The sequence below is a fragment of the Centropristis striata genome, chromosome 13 (genome assembly GCF_030273125.1).
Source record: "Centropristis striata isolate RG_2023a ecotype Rhode Island chromosome 13, C.striata_1.0, whole genome shotgun sequence".
NCBI classification, from domain to species: Eukaryota; Metazoa; Chordata; class Actinopteri; order Perciformes; family Serranidae; genus Centropristis; species Centropristis striata.
In genome coordinates this window covers 8,342,792-8,361,610 of record NC_081529.1, presented here as the reverse complement: position 1 = coordinate 8,361,610, position 18,819 = coordinate 8,342,792, and the positions used below count along the sequence as shown (strand labels likewise).

Sequence of the window (18,819 nt, the reverse complement as noted above, 5' to 3'; positions counted from 1 at the left end):
ACTTAGGTATTTAATACTTCTCCAAACTTAGCTATTTCACCATTTATCCATAGCTATAGAAAAGCATTTATATGGTTGTATATTTCAAACCAGTTTCCAATTATTTTATAGCAAACTAAACTGTTAATGCATTACTTTTATGTATTTCGACCATTTAGCTCTTTTTATAGGCTACATTTCAACAAGCTTTTTTCAGTATATTTTGCTAGCTAAATATTATGTCCATTTATACTCATATAATGCTCAAAATGTACTTAAAGTATCTAAAGTAAAAGTACTTGTTATACAGAATGAACCCACTCAGACTGTTTTATATATTCAAAATATATTATTTGATCATCATTGTCGGTGCATTTATGTAAGCAGGGTTTTATTGCTGTCAATGTAGGGCTCATTTTAAACTATTTAATATACTGTTATGTGGTTTAATTTATAAACATTCGTAATCACTTTAATTTTTTTGTTTGTATGTTAAATCTCGACCTGAAAAGTAACTAAAGCTGTCAGCTCAATGTAGTGGAGTAAAAAGTACAATGGTTGCCCTTAAAATCTAGTGAACTAGAAGTATTACAAATGTGGAAATACTCAAAGTATAAATACCTCAAAATTTTACTGAAGTACAGTACTTGTGTAAATGTACTCTGTTACATTCCACCACTGTCTATTATATTATATTGATACTAATATGGAATCATTTTTTAGCTATTACACAATTTACTGTTAGCTAATTTTTTCCTAATATTTATACAGAAGTTTTAGCTATATATTTTCGTTCCATTTACTTCCATTACTTTAAGCAAACTATTTAAATAATTTAGTCATTGCTTTTAGCTATAGAAGTAAATTGTTTATCCCTTATTGCTAGCTATTTCAACTGTTTATCCATTAGCCATTTGGCTGACTATTTTAATAATTTAGTCATTAATTTTAGCTTATTTCAATTGTTAACCATTTCTTTTAGCTATTTCACTTTTTTATACATTACTTCCAGCTGTTATTTAATTTCCCACCATTAACAGTTATGTATTTTAACCATTTATCCATTTATTTTAGCATTCTATTTTGCACAGTTAACTACAAAGTTTTAGCTAGTTGGCTAATTGTTAACCGCTGACTGCTAATTTTTGTAGCAACGTTTAGCCAATTCATTCAATTGTTAACCATTTCTCTTTAGCTAATTCAATTGTTTATACATTACTTCTAGCTGGCTTTTTTGATTTTTTTCCCCATTATTTGCTATGTATTTGACCATATATCCATTCATTTTAGCAATCCATTTTGGCCAGTTAACTTATCCAAAGTTTTTAGCTAGCTGGCTAATTGCTAACTCCTAATTTTTGTAGCAACGTTGCAACTGCAGAAGTACAACTGTTTGGGAATCACTGTCACACTGGAAGCTATTGCAAAATAAATTCAATCTTGGTTCAATCTGGACCCTCATCAGTCTCATTTAGACAAAAAAAACAACTGATGCACACATTCACACCTGATCATATTATTGTCACTGTGTTGTTAAAAAATGGATTCCACTTTCATCTTCCATGACTACTGCATTTTAACATCTATGTGAACCTTTACCTTAGTTGAATCAGACACTTTGCTTTTTCTATTTTTACACTGAAGCTGCTCTAGTTTCTTTAAGTAAAATTCTTCACAGTGTGACACCTTCTCCCCCGACACAGATTGACAGAAACACAGAATTGACCTGGTACAACAGTTTCAGACTCAGGAGAGTGCATTCATAACCTGTCTTCTAAAGACAGTCTGAAAGAGTCAGAACGGGGTTATGCACTCTGCTCAAACTGAAAAGGTGGAAAGGAACAAGGGAGAGAGACAGAAATAGAGATGGGAATAGCTTGTGTGCATATGTGCCGTAGAGAGATGAGTAGACGTGCAAAATAAAAAAGAAAGAAAGAAAAAACCGAGTGAGAGAGTTGGGTAAAAGAGGGGAAGAAACTGGGGCAGACAAAAGTCACATGTCGACAAAAGTGACAAAAACAACTTTGATAAATAAGTAGAGGAGCATACTTGAAGCATTTTTAAGTGTATTCATAATTCATATACATATTGACAGGTTTCTAATACAGCATGGTTTTGATAGTGTAACTGTCTTCTTCTCAGCTTGACTTTTTTTTTTTTTTTACAAGAATAACAATAAAAAATGATAAAGACAACACCATGTACGACTCACTTTTAAATTTTATGGCAATGCTTCTTTTTGAATGGATTTTGCATCTCCCAATCAAATCGCTGCTGTGTCACTAACGAATGAAACCATTCAGAAGTACTTGGTAAGGCTTACTCCCCATTGGCCCGTACGGTTGGCCAATCACAGCCGCTCATATGACACCCCTCTCTTAAGTTTCCAGTTCCAAAAAAATGTTTTCATCACTGTACGAAGGACCGACACCTGTCAGTCAAACGTAACTTCCTATGTAGAACTTTTGCACCCAGTACACAGTTCCACGATTAAAACTCTTCAGCGTTCTGTCCGTCTTTTCCCTGTCAGCACGGTTAAAGACGGCAGACACGCATTAGTCCATAGTGTTATCTCCTCCTCTTACAAGGCTCTGTCCTTCTCTTTGCACATTACGAACATTTGTACTTGAAAAATAAGATCGTGTCCGTCTGATTTTTCATGAATACTATCTGTACCGTAAAAACCCCAGTGATGAAAAATAAGAACACTTTTCAAAAGGACCAAAAATGGAATCAAAGACCCAGATATCGGCATTGTTTTTTCAGATTCTCTCACACACGCGCGCGCACGCCCACACACACTCACTCACTCACTTCTCACTCATACACGTGACTTTTGAAAGGCAACAGATGTCCGTTCTCCAAGGCAATAATGTCTTTGTGGCAAACTCGACCCTGACATTCCAGACAACATCACTCTGGCTCCTCCCTCTCCAGGAATGAAAAAAAAAATCCAATTTATGTGTTGAGTGAATATAAAGTGAGATACATCCATTTCATTTTCATGAGTAAATACTGATGAGGATACAAAATAATAATGAGGACTAAAATAATAATTGTGGTCATCCTAATAGCATAAGATAAAATACTACTTGTGAGAGAACAACTCTCTCCTTTTCTTCTCTGGGTTTGACACCCAACTTGCTCACAATACGCCTCTTCAAAGCAACCAAAAGAACACCTAAAAAAACAGGTAAATGATAATACAGATGATGATAAACAAGAGTTTTACACTTTGAGGGTGTCTGAGGAAAATCAAAGTAAGCCTAGAGAGGAAGTTTGTTTCTTTTGTTCTCTACAGAAAAAAGTTCCTTTAGTTCCTCCATCAGTCTTGACGTCTCATTTTATTCCGCTTCGATCTTTGTAGTTTTTTTTTCTTTTATTTGTAGCTCCGTTCCTCTGTGTTGCATGTCCATGTTTTTTTTTCCTTTTTCAGCTTTTAAGTAAAGAGCAAGGGTTTCTCTTCTCCATTGTCTTAAATGTAAATAATGCTGATTCCCATTGAGAAATTGTACATTCCCTTTTGTTGTTCTCCGTCACAGATGCCAGTTCTGTCCTTTCACATTTGGGGCTGCTTCAAACAAGTGTCTTCTCGCAGTCTTCTGTTGTCCAAACTAACCTAGAGAACACAAGCAAATTGAGGTTAGTGTCATCAACAAGGATCAATCTACCAATAACCCCTCGCTGTTTGGGCCATGGCCAGATATGGGCGGGGCTGGGGGTTATGGATCATGGATATTCTTAGGGAATAAACAGCACCACCTGCTAGGCGACTGCCAGAAGTGAAAAATACAAATCTAATGTAATGTAATGTATTCAACTAAACACAACTGAAACTTTCCACCAATTAAATGCATAAAAATACCTTTTTATGTTCAAATGTGGCCCTGCTATGCACAAACAGTATCATCTAGGCATGGGAATAATTCATTAATGACAAATGAGTGGTCGTTAAGAATTTGGTTGATCACGTGGAATTTTTAATTGATCTGTGTATTTTTTATTTTATATATAACTGCGTATCAGTACTCACTGAACTGAAACATGGCCGAGGGTTCAATAAGTACGTCAATAAGCCAATGAGCTGAGAATTAAGTTGGATAAAGCTTCAGTTTGCAAACTGAAAGTTGCAATAACAATTATAAAACACACAGAAATAAAGATAATTAATTTGAGCAAAACTATCTCACTGTATCAGACGCTGCTAACATGAATTACTAGGTTTAATTTATCCAAAACTTATTTAAAAATAAAAAACACTTTAATATGCAAGATTACTGTGAAAACCAACCTCATGCTTCTTCGGGGGCTAAAACATAAAATATTGAACTCCTTTATGTTATTTTTACAGTTTAATCTCTTTATAATTTATGAGAGGTAATCGGTGACTGCAGTTTATTCATTCTGTTTATCAAAGACATTGGTGTACATTGGAAGGAAAATTCTTCAGAAATGCCCGGATCTGTCAGTGTACTCAACATCGGACTTGGTCTCCACTTTTTGAGTGGATCTCGGTGTCAGACAAAGAGGACTCATGATTTTCATGGATTGTTAACATTACCTGAGCATTGTCTAAATTAAATTGCAGATAGTTACATTAATGTTCAGCTCCCACATTAACTCTACACACCACTGTACTGCTCCCTCACTTGTGTCAGAGATAGAGATTTGAAGCAGATGCTCCTTCTCTTCTTTGAATCTTGCCACGTAACCTACAGATCCCAATGATTGGTGACGGGTTATAAAAGGTTTCTAAATCCTTTCATACCATCAGCGTTCTGCTGCAATCTTACTAAAAGAGAAAGAAAGGGAGCGATGTGCTGTGTGTTTAGTTTCCATGAGGACCTGCTGACTGAAAGTGAGGGGGAGGTAGTGAAAGGAAGTGACAGGCAGCAGCACAGCCACTAAGGTGAGCTGAGGAGGAGTGTAAGAGCAGGAGGTTTTTTTTCCCTGAGAAACGGCCATCAGAGAGTAGAGTAGCTATTATATTTGCTGTGTGAAATTAAATTGTCTGAATAGAAATGGTATAAACAGCCTTGAGGCATCAAATGAATGCCCACTTACTGAAGGTCCATTAATGAGAAAACAGTCTCCCACCAAATAATGTTTCCCAGATGAAAATGTATTTGTGGCGATCGAACCTCTCTTTGAGGTTTTAGATAAGATAGTTGGCTGCAGAACAGTGTCACATTATGGTTATGCTTTACAGTTTATATGATTTTATATGGATGCAACATTCTGGCACACTAGTTCAAGCATTTCCTTGCAGTTTTTTTTAATAAGAAATAATAATAAACATATTTTGTGATGGGGGAACTACTGCGTTACAGTACATCCTAAATGTTTGGACTTTACTGCAAACACATAAATACAGGTAGACCAGGTCTAGACTTACAGCTCCCAGATTCCTGTGTGTCTTCTTCTTCTGCATTTCCCTCAGCCTCTCTCTGACTGCTCCAGGTACACTGACTTGGCTGGCCGGATGCTCTGGGTAAACTGAGTGAATCAGAGAGAAGGAGAGGAGAGAGAGACAGAGAGAGAAAGACACACAAGGAAAATTGTTAAAAGAAGAGAGAAAATAAAAGGAGGGAGAATTTTAAATGGATCAAAACAAAACGAAGACCAACCTCTCTTTCTTTACCTTGTGCTTCGGACACCGCAGTGAATAGTTATCTTCGTTCAGAGAGCAATCTGGAAGAGGAACAGAGAATATTAGTAGGGTACAGATACAGCCACACAGAGCTCTTAAAAAACATCCATTATTGGAAAACAGTATTTAACATTAACATTTAAACCTGCTCTGACCTCTAGGTTAATCACAGCCTCATGAAATATTATAACCGCAAACTAGAGACCTGGAGCATTCAGAGGATGAATGGCTTCCCCAGGTGTATTGATAATAAGCAGTTTCCAGATTAGAAATGCTTGCCATCCAACCGCCAAGAAATCTTTGCAAAAATCTGAAAAATGTCAAAAGCTTTTGATGCCAAATCACAGCATGGATATTTCTCTGGTGTTCTTCAAGTTTTTGGTATCTTAATGTGATATTGTGGAGGATTTATTGAAATTTTCTAATACATTTCTTGAAGTAAAAAATATTAAATTTAGCACCAAATTTGTGTAACAAATGATATGAACCCCAGAAATGCTGCAACATCTTATGAGACATAATTAATTAAGTAATGTTTATAACAGATCCATGACTAGAAAAACTTGACACAATGCTGAGCTGCATCCTAAATTAACCTTCAGTTTCCCAGCTGCTATGTTTCCCTAAAAAAATCCTTCCCCTCTAAAAAAAACAAACTCAGTTTTTAACCATTTGCCTGTATTGGATGCATCCACTCACCTGCTTCCATAGCACACAGGTAGTGGTAGCGAAGTGTACAGCCTTTACTGTAGCAGCCCAGGGTTGAGCCGACCATCTCACAGTAAGAGCAGCACTGAGCGGAGACAGACAGATGACAAAGGAGAAATCAATAAACGCATATCACTATCGAACCACACTGCAGAGCTTTTGTTATCTGTTTAACAGTGACAGAAATAAGTTATAAACCCAAAATAACCCAAAACAAACAGTCCAAATAAATAGAGAGGACACTCACTGTTTCTCTGGCACCATCTAGTGCCTCCTGCAGGCCATACAGTCTCCCATTGACAAGATAGATTCCACTGGTCCACACTATACATCCCTCGTGGACCCACAGCTCCTCTGGGTCCAATGGCATCTGAGGCAGCTGGGCGAGTTGTGCCAAGGGTCCCAGGGAGTCCAAGGCGGGCGGAGGGGGCTGGAATGGCAGGGATGCCTTACTGTTGGATGGCACCATTCTGGGGGAATCCTCACTAGATTTGTGCCTCCTTTTAAAGCGTGGGTGTGAGGTCAGCTTTCTGTGTTGAGGTCGTTGTTGAGCTTCATCTGTTGGCTGCTGCAGCTGTTGCTGGATTTGCGGCTGGTCTGTCTGAAGGTCTGGCTCTCTCTTAAGCATGGGGATAGGCCGGATATCTAGATTCATGTCCCAGGTTAGGGATGTTGTTTTACTGGTGTAGGAGGAGGAGGAGGAGGAGGAAGAGGAGGCCGTGTTGCTGAACTTGCCAGTCATGTGCATCATCATTTCCTCTCCACCAGCTGTGGGGGCAGTTCTGACTGTAGTGGGGAGAGGTACTGGGTTTGAATCGAGGCTGATGGCATAGTCGCTCTCAGCTGGGGGCTTGGTAAGCTGAGACTCTTGTGTTTGTGTGTCTTGGATGGCGCTCACAGCATTTGAGCTCGTGTCTGAATTTGGTCCCGTTTTGTTTGTGCCTGTGGTCGGCTGACATTGTCGGATCTGGGGCTGGTTCTTGGGGAGCTTTGCGGCATATTCAGCTGGATAGAAAGGCCCGTAGAGATCTCCGAGGTGTTTGTAATTCGCCCATTTCTGACACAGGCAGCAGAGCAGGCGGCCAGAGTGATTGGTCTCTGTAATGACGGGGCCTGAAACAACAAAGCCAGATGAAGGAAGCGCTTTTCCTGACTGAAGTGTAGTTTCCACCTCGTCTGTCTCCCTTTTCTCTGATTCTCTGTCTCTCCTAGATAACTGGGAGGAAAGAGCTGAGGTCAGGAGAGAATCAATTCCACTCCCGCCTGCTTTCGCTCCGACTGCACTACGCTCTCCTTTCATCTTCTCCTCCTCTGCATTTACAATGGTGCACACTGCCCCAATCTCTGGTATTTTGTTCTCCACATGTATGTGTGGAACAAACGGGCCTTTTCTGTTTGGATCCACGCATACTCTGTTTGTGCCAGGGCTCCCTCCTGGCCCTAAAGGTGTATCTGGGTCATCTTTGGCCACTGGTGGTGCCGTTGGTGCTGCTGCACCTCTCCTTCTCCTCCTCTGTCGCCCTCTCGCTTCCAGTGGCTCATTTTCATCTTTCACGCCTCTGCGTCTCCTTCGCGCAGGTTTCACTTGGATCTCTGGCTGTGTGTCCTCACTCTCAACATCCACTTTCACTACCTGGGTTAAAATAGGTGGGGTCAGTGGGGGAGTGCTTTTGTTCTCTGTCAGAGGAGGTGCTGCAGGTGGTGGTGTGCTGCTGGTTGTCGGCACCAATGGTGGGGTTGTGGCAGCAGCTGGAGTTGGAGTGAGTGGGGCTGGTGGAGCACTCTGAGCTGTGCTCTGAGCCTGGGCTTGAGGCGGGCCCTGTCCTTGTGTTTGGCCTTGGCTTTGGGCCCGTTTTTGTTTATTCACACTCCCTACAGGCCTGCCCTTCTTCTTGCCAGATGGGAAATAGCCTTTGGGCACTGAACTCTCCGATAGCTTAGAATCTTGTGGCGACAGACTGGACCGTCCAGAAGTCATCTGATGTTGCCGATTCAGCATGTGTCCTTGACTATGGTGGGGTGGGGTTGCTCCATAGTAGTCACTGCCAGGATAATCATCAAATCCCATGCCAGATTCTTGAAGTTTCTGTCGAAGAAGGGTAGCAGCAGACTGCTCTCCCCTTCTTGTCTCAAGTTGCTGGTAGGTGTTGGTGAAATGCTGAATGTCTGACAGGGCAGATGAAGACGGAGGTGGGGAATCCTGGACCGGGCGAGGGAGAGGTGGAGGAGGGGGTAAAGGTCCGAGCAGAGCGAAATCCTCCTTGTCTCCAGATGCTGATGCCACAGCGGCCCCTAATCCAAAGTCAAAGTCTTGTTTTATGGTTTGAGATGTCTGGTGTGGATCACACGGGTAGGCAGACGGAGGTAAAGGCCCAGTCTCGTCAACTCCTCTGAAGGGAATCATGTCGTTTAATGAGTGACTTTCATCCATGTAGCTATCATCCCCTCCTGCGACCCTGGGGAAATATGCCAAGTCTTGGTCCTGTGAATCATTAAACGGTGGTATTTCTGAGTGAGAGAAGCCTGGGTAATGATTTGACTCATCATCAACATGGCCTGCTGGCTTTTTAATATTTGGTGTGATTTTCTGCACTATTGCCTCCAGTTTCAAACCTCGCCCTTTCCTGGAAGGCAAAGCCTTGGTGTTACTACTTGATGGAGATAGAGGTTGTGAATAGGTATTTTCTCCGGGCAGAGGGGAAGAGAGCCGGGGACATGGGATGTCTGAACTAGATGAGTCATCTTCATTGTGATGGCTAGACTCAGACTGAGCCCCTGGGGAGTGATGTGAATTTGTGGCAGCCTGGAGTTGCCTTTTGGCGGGAATGGGAGAGATAAAAGAACGAACTCTCCTTCGCAATATTAGCGGATTTGTGTCTCCAGAACCCCCGGCTTTAGTCTGGCGCTGCACCTGCGGCTGAGTCGAGTTCACGTCAGCAGGTGGCTTAGTGGAGCTGGGTGGAGGGGGTGGGCAGGGATGTTTGGCTTCCTCCACAACTCCTCTGGAGACCTCAGGTTCAGCAGCGTTTTGGCCATGAGTCATTTGTGGAGGAACAGGGAGGTGGGAGGCTACAGGAGCGGGAGGGGGAAGGGGAGGAGGAGGAGGTGGAGGAGGCGGTTGTGTTCTGTAGAAGGAGTCTCCCTCTATCATTCTAGCGCCTTCTCTTCCAGAGTGTGTCGACTCCCACATTTTCAAATCAAAGAAAGCACTCTGATGATGGAGTGAAGTTTTGGTTGGTTCACCGGGGAGGTCAGTTTGTGGGATCATTCTTTGTCTCTGTTCTGACTGGCTGACCTTATGTCTTCCTGGAGAAGAACCAGGCTGCAGCATCAACTCTTTTGATGGCCTGTTCATTGCTTTTACCCAATCACTCATATCATGGGGGTGATGAGGGGGGCCACGAGGGTGGGGATACATTTGAAGCTTATTTGTTGATGGAGCCTGCGGGGACAGATTGTGGTAGGGATGGTGGGGAGGGAAATGGGGGTTACTGCGTGGCATCATATTCCCTTCTCTTGCATCTCCGAATCGATATCCAGGAAAACTGCTGCCGCTGCCAGTTGACAAATCAACACCATGAAGATAGGACTGATGCCTTGAAGGTGAAGATAAAGGGTTGGTGCTCAAAGAGTGAGAAGGCAAGATATCAACATTACCTCGCCTATAGGGGTCAGCATTCATTACAACAGATGAATGAACAGACTTGGAATGATACTCTATATCAGCCTCATTAGCTCCACCACTGCCGTGATGATCAGTTTGTAAATTTGCAGCGTCTGGGCCTGCCTCTTTTGTTGCCGTTTCCATTTTCACCACTTGTTTCTCTCCAATATCCTTTTTACTCAGATCATTGGCTGCTGCTGGAGAGGAAAATGGCTGTTGAATCACAGAGGCTCCACTCTGACTTTTCTCCCGCTCTCTCTCTCTGTCACTTTCCCTGTCCCTCTCTGGTGTACTGCGTCGGTTTGGCGACACATCACAGATGACAGAGCGGCGCTCTGATGGGGCTAATATGGAGCCTGATGATTTTTGAGACTCTGTTTGACCAATGCTGCCTGTGAGCGGCTCTGGCTCTTGCAAAAGGAGCTCCTGCACAGCAGAGGATGGAGTGGACACATTAGATAACGCTTTTCTCTGTGGCAGAGAGTAGTCAGCTAAGTTTATATGTTTTGTTGGGGGCTGCTGAGGCTCTGTAGCCTGTGTTAAATGGCTCTGGGACACACCCACTTCAGTTTTCTCAGCATTTTGTAAAATCTTAGTGATGGATGCTTCTGACTTCACTGAGGGCTGAGCATCTGTAGTAAAATCTGGCTCACTTCCTTGCCTCTGGTTTGGATGTGGCGGCTTTCCAGAACTCCCCATTTGTCCAGAATGAGCCGATGCCTCAGTTATGCCGTACGGGTGTCTTGTTTGAAACTGTTGCTGGACTTGAAGATGAGCAGGGAATGCCTGCTCTGGTCTGCCATAGCGTCTATCTAAATTGTAACCTTGAAGTACTTCTTGTAAAAGGCTTGGAAACTGCTGTGAACTATCTTCATGACCTTTAGCCCCTGCGCCTTGCCCTCTCTTCACCAAAGCCTCTGCTACAGACCCAGCATACTTTGAATGCACAGGGCCGTAACCAGCTTGTGACTGTTGGTACCCTAAGTATCTGGAATTTGATTCCATTACACCCGCTGGGCCAGCCCTCCCTCTGTTTTTCATTGACAAATCTGAGCCATATGTTGATTCAGGGTAGCCATATTTATGTGGTCCAGACTGGGGAGGATTTTGAGGCCGTCCGAAATTAGATTTCTGGTGAATAGAGGAATACAAAGTCAGATCTACACCTTCTTCCCCGTTATGACTGCTTGACTCTCTTAAGAAAGAATGCTTGTCTTCTATACAGTTGTCTTGGGGATGCTTGCTTTTTTCAGTGAGACTTCCTTCAGACCGAGCTGAAACAATCACACCAACACTACTGGCACTTTGCTGTTCCTCAGATGTGTGCTTTTCTTCCCTCTCATTACTGTGTAATCTCGATGCAGTGTGCAACCTGTTTTCTTTGTCCTGACAATTTTGTGAATTGGCGTCTCTATCTCGCTGCATTTGGCTACCGCCTTTCTCCACTTTGTCAACTGTGCCTTCACTTTCATTTTTGATTACTTCATTTTTTATTTCTGCTGTCCTTCTATGGCCACCTCTGTGGTCATTATATGTTAGACCAGGCTCTGAGACACAATTTGGCTGCGGTGGAGGAACACTGGAGGAGGTGGATGAGGGGGATGAGGAAACTGGAGGTGTTGAATGCGAAGTTGGACCAGTCTCTGATGATTGACATCCGAATGATGGAGATGGTGATGAAGAGGGAATGTGAGCTTCATTTGCTTTTGTTTCGGAAACATTTGGTTCTTTTAACGGCAAATCAGAGGTGACTGATTTAACTGTTTGAATTTGAGAGGGAGGGTGATAGCTAGTTGGTTCAGATCCGCTGCTTGCACCACTCATCTGCCTCACTCTCCCATGTTCCCCTTCTGAAAACTGCTCCTCACGCTCCACTTTGGTCCCCGATGAGCCTCCAGCTGAGGAGTCTTCATCAGCACCGACATCTAAGATGGCACCATCACCAATCCCCAATGCACTTCCATCTTTAACCGTGCTAGTGCTTGAGGCTGCACTTGCATTTCGACTCCTTGGTTGCGATGGGGGCATGCCATGTGTCGCCTGTTGTATCTGCCCCACATCTTTCCCCTTCTTCTGTGAAAGCACAGAGTCGGTGAGAAGCATGTGTTGAACTGTGTTTGGTAAATTGGCTACTTGTGAGCTCAAGGCATTAAGACTATTCAGGCCAGCATCCTGCATTTTGTCAAGTGTGGACGATGAATAAATAGAGGAGCCATCGTCTCGCGACCCCATTCCTGTGCCTGGACCCAATTTGTTGCGGCCTGTTGGAGTATGACTGCTCCCTCCAACTGCGCTCATGTTGTGAGCTTTATGACTGCCACTGCTACCACAACTACTGATGCTGCTATTCGAGTTGGGTGTGGGACTTAACTGTGGCATGGTCTGCAGTAATCTACCTTGACCATGGCTGCTACGGGGGTTTGATGTTGGAGGATGTGATGGACCATGACCTGAGGGGTTTCCATGTACCTCTGAGACACCCATCAAAGGGGAAGGAGAGGAGCTACAACTTGGGGAATGCACTGCCGAGGCAGCTGGTGAGGGGTTTGATATGGGGCTAAAGTTTTGGTTAATTTGGGTTTGTTGGGCATTGGGATGCATTGGGGATTTGGCTATTTCTTGAGATGCTGCTTGAGGTATACTGGGATTGGATGCTTGCAGATGTTTAGCATATACAGAGCCTGGAGAGGGGCCCTGGTGCTGCATCTTGAGAGAGTTGTCATAACCTACCCCTAAATTGTGCTGTGAGTTGCGGTGCTGTAGTGTGGCTTGCTTGTGAAGTGAAAGTGTCTGTGGGGAATATCCAGGATAATTTGAAGCATGGTAACTCTGTTGAACATTCTCCATTGGCCCCACATTGTTAGCAGCAACTGAACTGGAGACTGAGTTTGAACTGGAGTTGACACTAGGAGAACTGTTGACTTTGGGATCGAACCCCGTGCTAGCAGCCCCGTCGAGATATCTCTGTGGAGGGGGGCTGTACATTCCTGATGACCCTGTGGCTGCTCCACCCTGTGGCGAGTAGTGCGGGTACTGAGGGGTCATTCTGTGCCCAGAGTGCGGATAGCTTCTATGCTGCTGTCCGTGGTGGACAGCCGGGAAGGTTTGTCCAAGCTGGCGGTGCTGCATCTGAGAACCTGGCACTGACTGCATTGCAGCATTCTGACTCATATTGTACTGATGAGAAGGAGAGAAGGCTCCAGCACCAGCACCTCCACCTGAACCAGTACTGGAGCCATAGTCTACTGGATATGGTGACATCAGGCTAGATGCTGGTGCAGAGCCAGATCCAGCATGCCGGTACTGGTGAGGTATATGTCCATCGATATGAGGGTACCCAAACCCTGCCCCGTAAGCCATGCCGCCTCTTCTATGCCTGTCCTTTCCACCCATTGAAAAATAATAATCCATGGCGTCCTTCCTGTAAGGGTTGTTAGTGTTGCCGCTGTGAATGTTACCCTGTGTTGGCGGTGCCTCCACAGCCCCTCTGTTTCTAGCACTGTAAGCAAGCATGTGGCTGGCTTGACTGGGGTGGTGATGGCCTCTGTGCAGGCTCTGCTGTTGCATCCCTGCGTAATCATCTGTCATCCTTGGGGAGATCTGGTCTGCTGGCTGAGGGGGATACGGAGTTCCCCCTCCACCCCTTCCACTAAACCCCGGGGGGAGAGAAGGGGGAGCCGGGCTGTTAGAAAAATTCTGCATTGTTTTTCCAAGTTTGGATTAAAAACGGAAATATCTGTCAGTGTCTATACCGGGGAATGCTTCTGATCAGAAACTGGAAGGCTTACGGCAGTAACCATAAATGACAAAGAGAGAGTCTATGGCCTGGCAGTCAAACAAGGAAATGCTTTGAAAGAGTTCAAGCTGAGGAATATATATCGCAGATGTTATAATCACTTTTTTTGTTGCAGGGAGTGGGTAGAAGGGCTTAGCAGACGATGATTTTACCAATATATGAAAAGGCCAAATGGTAAAAGTCTTCTTCAATGTGATGATCGTTGTTTGTTTTGTTTTTTAAAAAAGGTTTACTTTACAGCTGGGTCTTAAAAATGGAATGAAAAAAACTAAAAAGAAAAAAAAATGTAGTGAAGCAGGTTTCGACTGCAGAAAAATACAAGAATTAAAACTGTGCAGTCATTCCTGTGAAGCTGGAGCAGTTTGGCACTGAGCAGGCAGTGATGTCATCAACGTCTGACACACCACCATGTGAGACCTCAAATGTCTTTACATGTATACACTCTGCTATACCAGCTCAAGCAAACTGAGCTACGTTAGGAGTGAATTGTGTTGTGGTCCAAAAGCATCTTGTGCAAAAAAAATAAAAAACCCCTCAATAAAACCATTGAGAATGTGTTCTGTCACAACAATCCTTCAGTTCGTCACTATGTTTGCCAGGACCTGACTCACACCTGTGTGAGAGCAAAACTGAAGTAACTGGAATCAAGAGGTCTGAATACAGACCCTCGCTAAACACTTCCAGAGGCGAACACTCCATTGATATTCTCATCAGTTCTTGGACGCAGAGTGTTGTACTTTTTGAGATGTTCTTTTTCTTGGTCATTCCCTTTCAAACACTGTTTTCTTTTGTAGTTTTTGTTACAGCATGCATTCATTCGGACTGTAGAAGTCTTTGGTCCCTATTTAGCAATTGTTCTTTCAGATCCTTCTCGGTGCTCTCCTGTATCTTCAGCATGTAGCTTTCTTACCTTTGTTTCTTTCTGTCAACCATCATTTAAGTCTACCTAGTTCCATGGCAACAATTTTCCAAAAGGAGGGTAATCCATTTATTCCACTTCAAGTTCAGTCAATTCAAGCTCCTGTTTTCTGTTTTCTCTTCAGTATTTCCATGCAGAATAGTTCATTTTCCAGCAGCTGCTGACCAGAAGCCTTCACAACTCTGCAAATACAAAAGATGAATCAAAAAAGTTAGCATGTAAACATGAAAAGGTGCCATTTATTTCTATACTTTCTGCTACAGCTCTGTTGTTGTATAGAGAAGCATACTGTGATCACACAATAACACTTATTAGCTCTTTTTTTGGTTATTTTAGCATTCTGGTTGTCAGATATTTAATTCAACAATTGCATATCAACAATTCAGTGGTAACTTATGATATAATTTAAAAAAAATCTAATTAGTTTTGAGGCTTTGCACAGAAAAACTCAGATTATTAATTAATAAGTACAGATAACATCAGCATTTCTCATAAGTAGACTTATTTTTATAATACACAAGTCCATCAAAACACATTCACCAAAACAACAATAGTGTTAGCATTGCTTCCTTGTTACACACACTATCTATTGAACTTTAAAAAATGCTTGCTGGCCTCATAACAACACTCCTGTTTTAATATGCAGTGGGTGTTCTGCCTTTACTGTGGTTGGAGCTTTAACAATACATGGCTAAGCTGTCTCTTCTGACTGATAACAAACACAGTTGGTGGAGAGAAAAGTGGGTTAGCTGCAGCATGCAATTAAGGCAACAGAGTAACATAGACAAGGTCACAAACACGACTTCACATGTAAACAAACAACCCCCGTGGAGCCAAGACAGAAGCAGTCCACCTCTTTAAAGTGAGACCAAAGACCATTAACGCTTGTGTATTTAACTTCTTTTAATGGGCTTTAATGATTATGGGTGATAATTAAAAGGCATGACGCCATCTTTATGAGGTCAGTACCCATAATTGCAGTGTGTGACACGAGCCTCTATTGTCTCCCTCAAATACATGTATAATGGTTAGTGGGCCTAACACAAGTTTGGGTGACTTTTGTTATAGAAGTGTCAACTTACACTAAGCCCCACAATAACAGGCCCTCAATGTATGATTATAACAATCAGTCCATGAGTTATTTGTCTGTCAATCTCAACATGTGTGTGAACATCCCTTGACAAAATGTGCTGCTTTCAACCACAGAAGGTGGTGTGCAGGAAAAAGCATGAACAGGAGGACTACAAAACAAACTGGTCAGCATCTATTTGAGTCAAACATACTGCAAACAGGTCTGTATTCAGGTGTCACATCTAAGGGTCAAAGCTAGTGGGTGATGCAGTGTTAAATTGGAAAAGTTAGAAGGACACTATTGATCTCCATCTGTCTATTAGCCCCCACCTTGATTACTAATTAATCACAGCAGCTCACTGCACGACCAGGCAGCAGCATTCACAATACACAGAACAGTGCAGCATTAATAAAAACTGGCTCAATGCAGTCTGTCAGCAAGTCAATCAATTGCACAGCTGCCTAATTGATAAAAGCATACGCAATGGTGTTTTTTGCAGATAACGACAAAACGCCAGCTGTTATATTCTGATGGTTTGTATCCTCATATTGTCATTAACACACCACTGGCTTTGTAACATAGTCTTAGTAGCTACATTAGCCAAGAGCAAGGTATACGCATTACAATTAGCTTTGTAGTGCTGCCTCTTTTAGCTTTGTAATGTTAGCCTTAGCTACCTCACATAATTAAATATGCGATGTAGCCGCATATGTTGGTTGCTAGCTAAGCTACAACCACTAGTTAGCTCCCTAGCAAGCCAGCTAATTTGCGTTTATTACATTATTACGAGCATTTGCGCGAAAACGATAGTTGTAGCAGGCTAAAGAAGCACGGGGCAGCCAGGCAGCGTTTAGCTACAACAGAGAGGTGATTAGGTGCAGATGTTTCCCCTCAGACCTTCTGTGGGCTGTGAGTAAATGGGTTAGCTAGCATAAATAACGTATAGTGGCAAGAGAGCCGGTGGGTACTGCATCAGAAAATGATCATCACGCAGCCTGACATCCTCCTTGAATAAACAGAGATAATGTTTGCCAGGGAGAGGCAAGTCAGTCACAGACAGGCTAGCTAACATACTCTAAATGCATACCTGAAAACGGAGCAATACAAGGCCCCTCGAAGAGTGAAAGGCTGTTTTGTGACAATCCCGCTGCTGTGGCAGGAAACCCCAGTCTCGAGTCGACTGCTCCGCCGCTTTCCCCTCACCCTCTTTGAGTCCAGACAACCCCGACCAGCGGCGGCGAAGTCGGGGGGCCCGTCACGACACTCAGATCCCGGGCCTTTCTTCCGATTTCCCCTTTTTTCTTTTGTCCTCACCTCCAAAAATGATGAGAGCAGAGCACAATCGGGGTGCCTGTAGGTCCCGTAGCCAGTGAGGTCCATACACCCCCGCCCCCTCCCCTCTTCTTCCCTCGCCTCTCTCTCCCTCTTTCACACACCGCTGAGGTGATTCCACCTATCGCAAACTAAAATTAAACACATTGGCATCTCGCAAGCCTCCACTAACACATGAATATCTCAAACGTCAGTTTCCGTCACTAAAATGCATTTGCATGCCTTCATCAGTAGCTCGACCTATTCGTTTTCCTGTTAGACTACTGTTTTTTTCTTGCAACAGAAAGACCGCCTTGAAAATGCATACACACTCATATTCCTGCACCCCCTCCCTCATCTCTCTCCATCACATCCCTCCACCTCCCCTCCCTCTCTCAAGCTTTTGCTATTCCTCTGCTTTTCACCTATTTCTATTATAAAATCTAACATTATACTCGTATTGCAAATGCAATATTTGCATGTCTGGGCTCGGGGTTTTATCACAGCTCCTTTGTTCTTATTTCATCTCCTGTGAAAATGAATTAGGGGTTTCTAATGAAGGCACCAGGGTACAAAGGCAATATGGAGAGGAGACAGGGCTGAATGGAATGGTAGGTTATGTCTGAAATGAATAAGTCAATAAGAGATAAAACACAATTTGTGAGCAAATAGGTACGCCTGCATTAGAGGAAGATTGCAGTGCAATGGATAAAGCTTATTCAGTTTATTGTGGTCTCTTAATGCTCAAACGCAGGCACACAGTGCAGCTATATTGTGTTTTTTTCCACAAAGAAAAGCCACTTAGATCATTACAATAATATCCAGCCATTGGTTAATGTTTGACACGACACGCTCAGAACATCATCATGGCCAGAACAACAATGGAGGTGTTACAAACAGAATCCTTTTCCCATTAAATTTATTGTGTTGTCTCTGCCTGAGCTTATCTGCTCTCACACAGGGCCAGTGAGTGCAGTGCAGACCCACTTACACTCTCCTACCATCATAATGATGTGGCCTATGCCCCCATCCATGGTGCTGCACTTTTAATGTACTGCAGTGTGTCATACGTGCACACACACAGACACGCACTCACACACACACACACACACACACACACACACACACACACACACACACATTCACCACGACATATGTAAATACAAAGAAACCCCTCATGACAACACATATGCACAGATGCAGTTTTAAATGCACAGTTAGCACACACATCCATATGCAGTCTTTCACTTATCCTGTCAATCACAAGAGTAAAATCTCTCAGTTTCTAAACAACAGTTCAATACATTTCATTCCCTTGCAGATACACGTCTATTTCTATCATAGTTGCCATAGCAACTGCATCACAGAGCCTTAACTGTGGATAATTTTTAGGCTACGTATCTACACTTGCTTTTTACATGTGCGATTTCATGCAGACGCTGGTTTTTTCTTTTGCCAGTTCCAAATCTTCATCCACGAATCACTTGCAAGCAGTTGTGTGTTTGTATTGCCACTAAGTGGAAGAGCTGAGAGGCGAGATAAAGGGCATTGATACTCTGGGCCAGCAAGTCAGCCAGCCAGGCCTATCCAATCAACAGGAACGCCTGCTGGGATACACACAGACTCTCTCCATCATGGACAAGGTCACAAAATCTTCTACAGAGGAGGCTCCAGGCACACGGTTGTAAAGAAAGCAACCGGTTTTTAACACACTTAATGC

The 18,819-nt window shown here is 43.2% G+C and overlaps 1 protein-coding gene across 2 annotated transcripts; it reads right to left on the bottom strand.

Moving 5' to 3' along the window:
* Positions 1-2,064: 2,064 nt before the first annotated feature.
* Positions 2,065-17,171, bottom strand: tcf20 (transcription factor 20). Of its 2 annotated transcripts, none has more exons than XM_059347803.1 (6): positions 16,876-17,171; positions 6,585-14,898; positions 6,329-6,422; positions 5,607-5,670; positions 5,375-5,475; positions 2,065-3,598 (listed from the first exon to the last, which is right to left on the bottom strand). In XM_059347803.1, the coding sequence occupies exons 2-6, from the start codon at positions 13,701-13,703 to the stop codon at positions 3,594-3,596; spliced, it is 7,383 nt and encodes a 2,460-aa protein (XP_059203786.1). In that variant the 5' UTR covers positions 13,704-14,898; positions 16,876-17,171; the 3' UTR covers positions 2,065-3,593. The 2 variants fall into 2 exon arrangements, with proteins under 2 accessions (XP_059203786.1, XP_059203787.1); XM_059347804.1 differs by having other exon boundaries at positions 5,621-5,670.
* Between the last annotated feature and the right edge of the window lie 1,648 nt (positions 17,172-18,819).

What these genes read in the sequence shown, in the direction of transcription:
- tcf20 (XM_059347803.1), bottom strand. Translation starts at nt 13,703, where the DNA reads ATGCAGAATTTTTCTAACAGCCCGGCTCCCCCTTCTCTCCCCCCGGGG. An exon ending in CCTGTGTGCTATGGAAGCAG is followed by an intron (nt 5,671 to 6,328) that starts GTGAGTGGATGC and finishes TTCCTCTTCCAG; the next exon opens with ATTGCTCTCTGAACGAAGAT. An exon ending in CACAAGGTAAAGAAAGAGAG is followed by an intron (nt 5,476 to 5,606) that starts GTTGGTCTTCGT and finishes TGATTCACTCAG; the next exon opens with TTTACCCAGAGCATCCGGCC.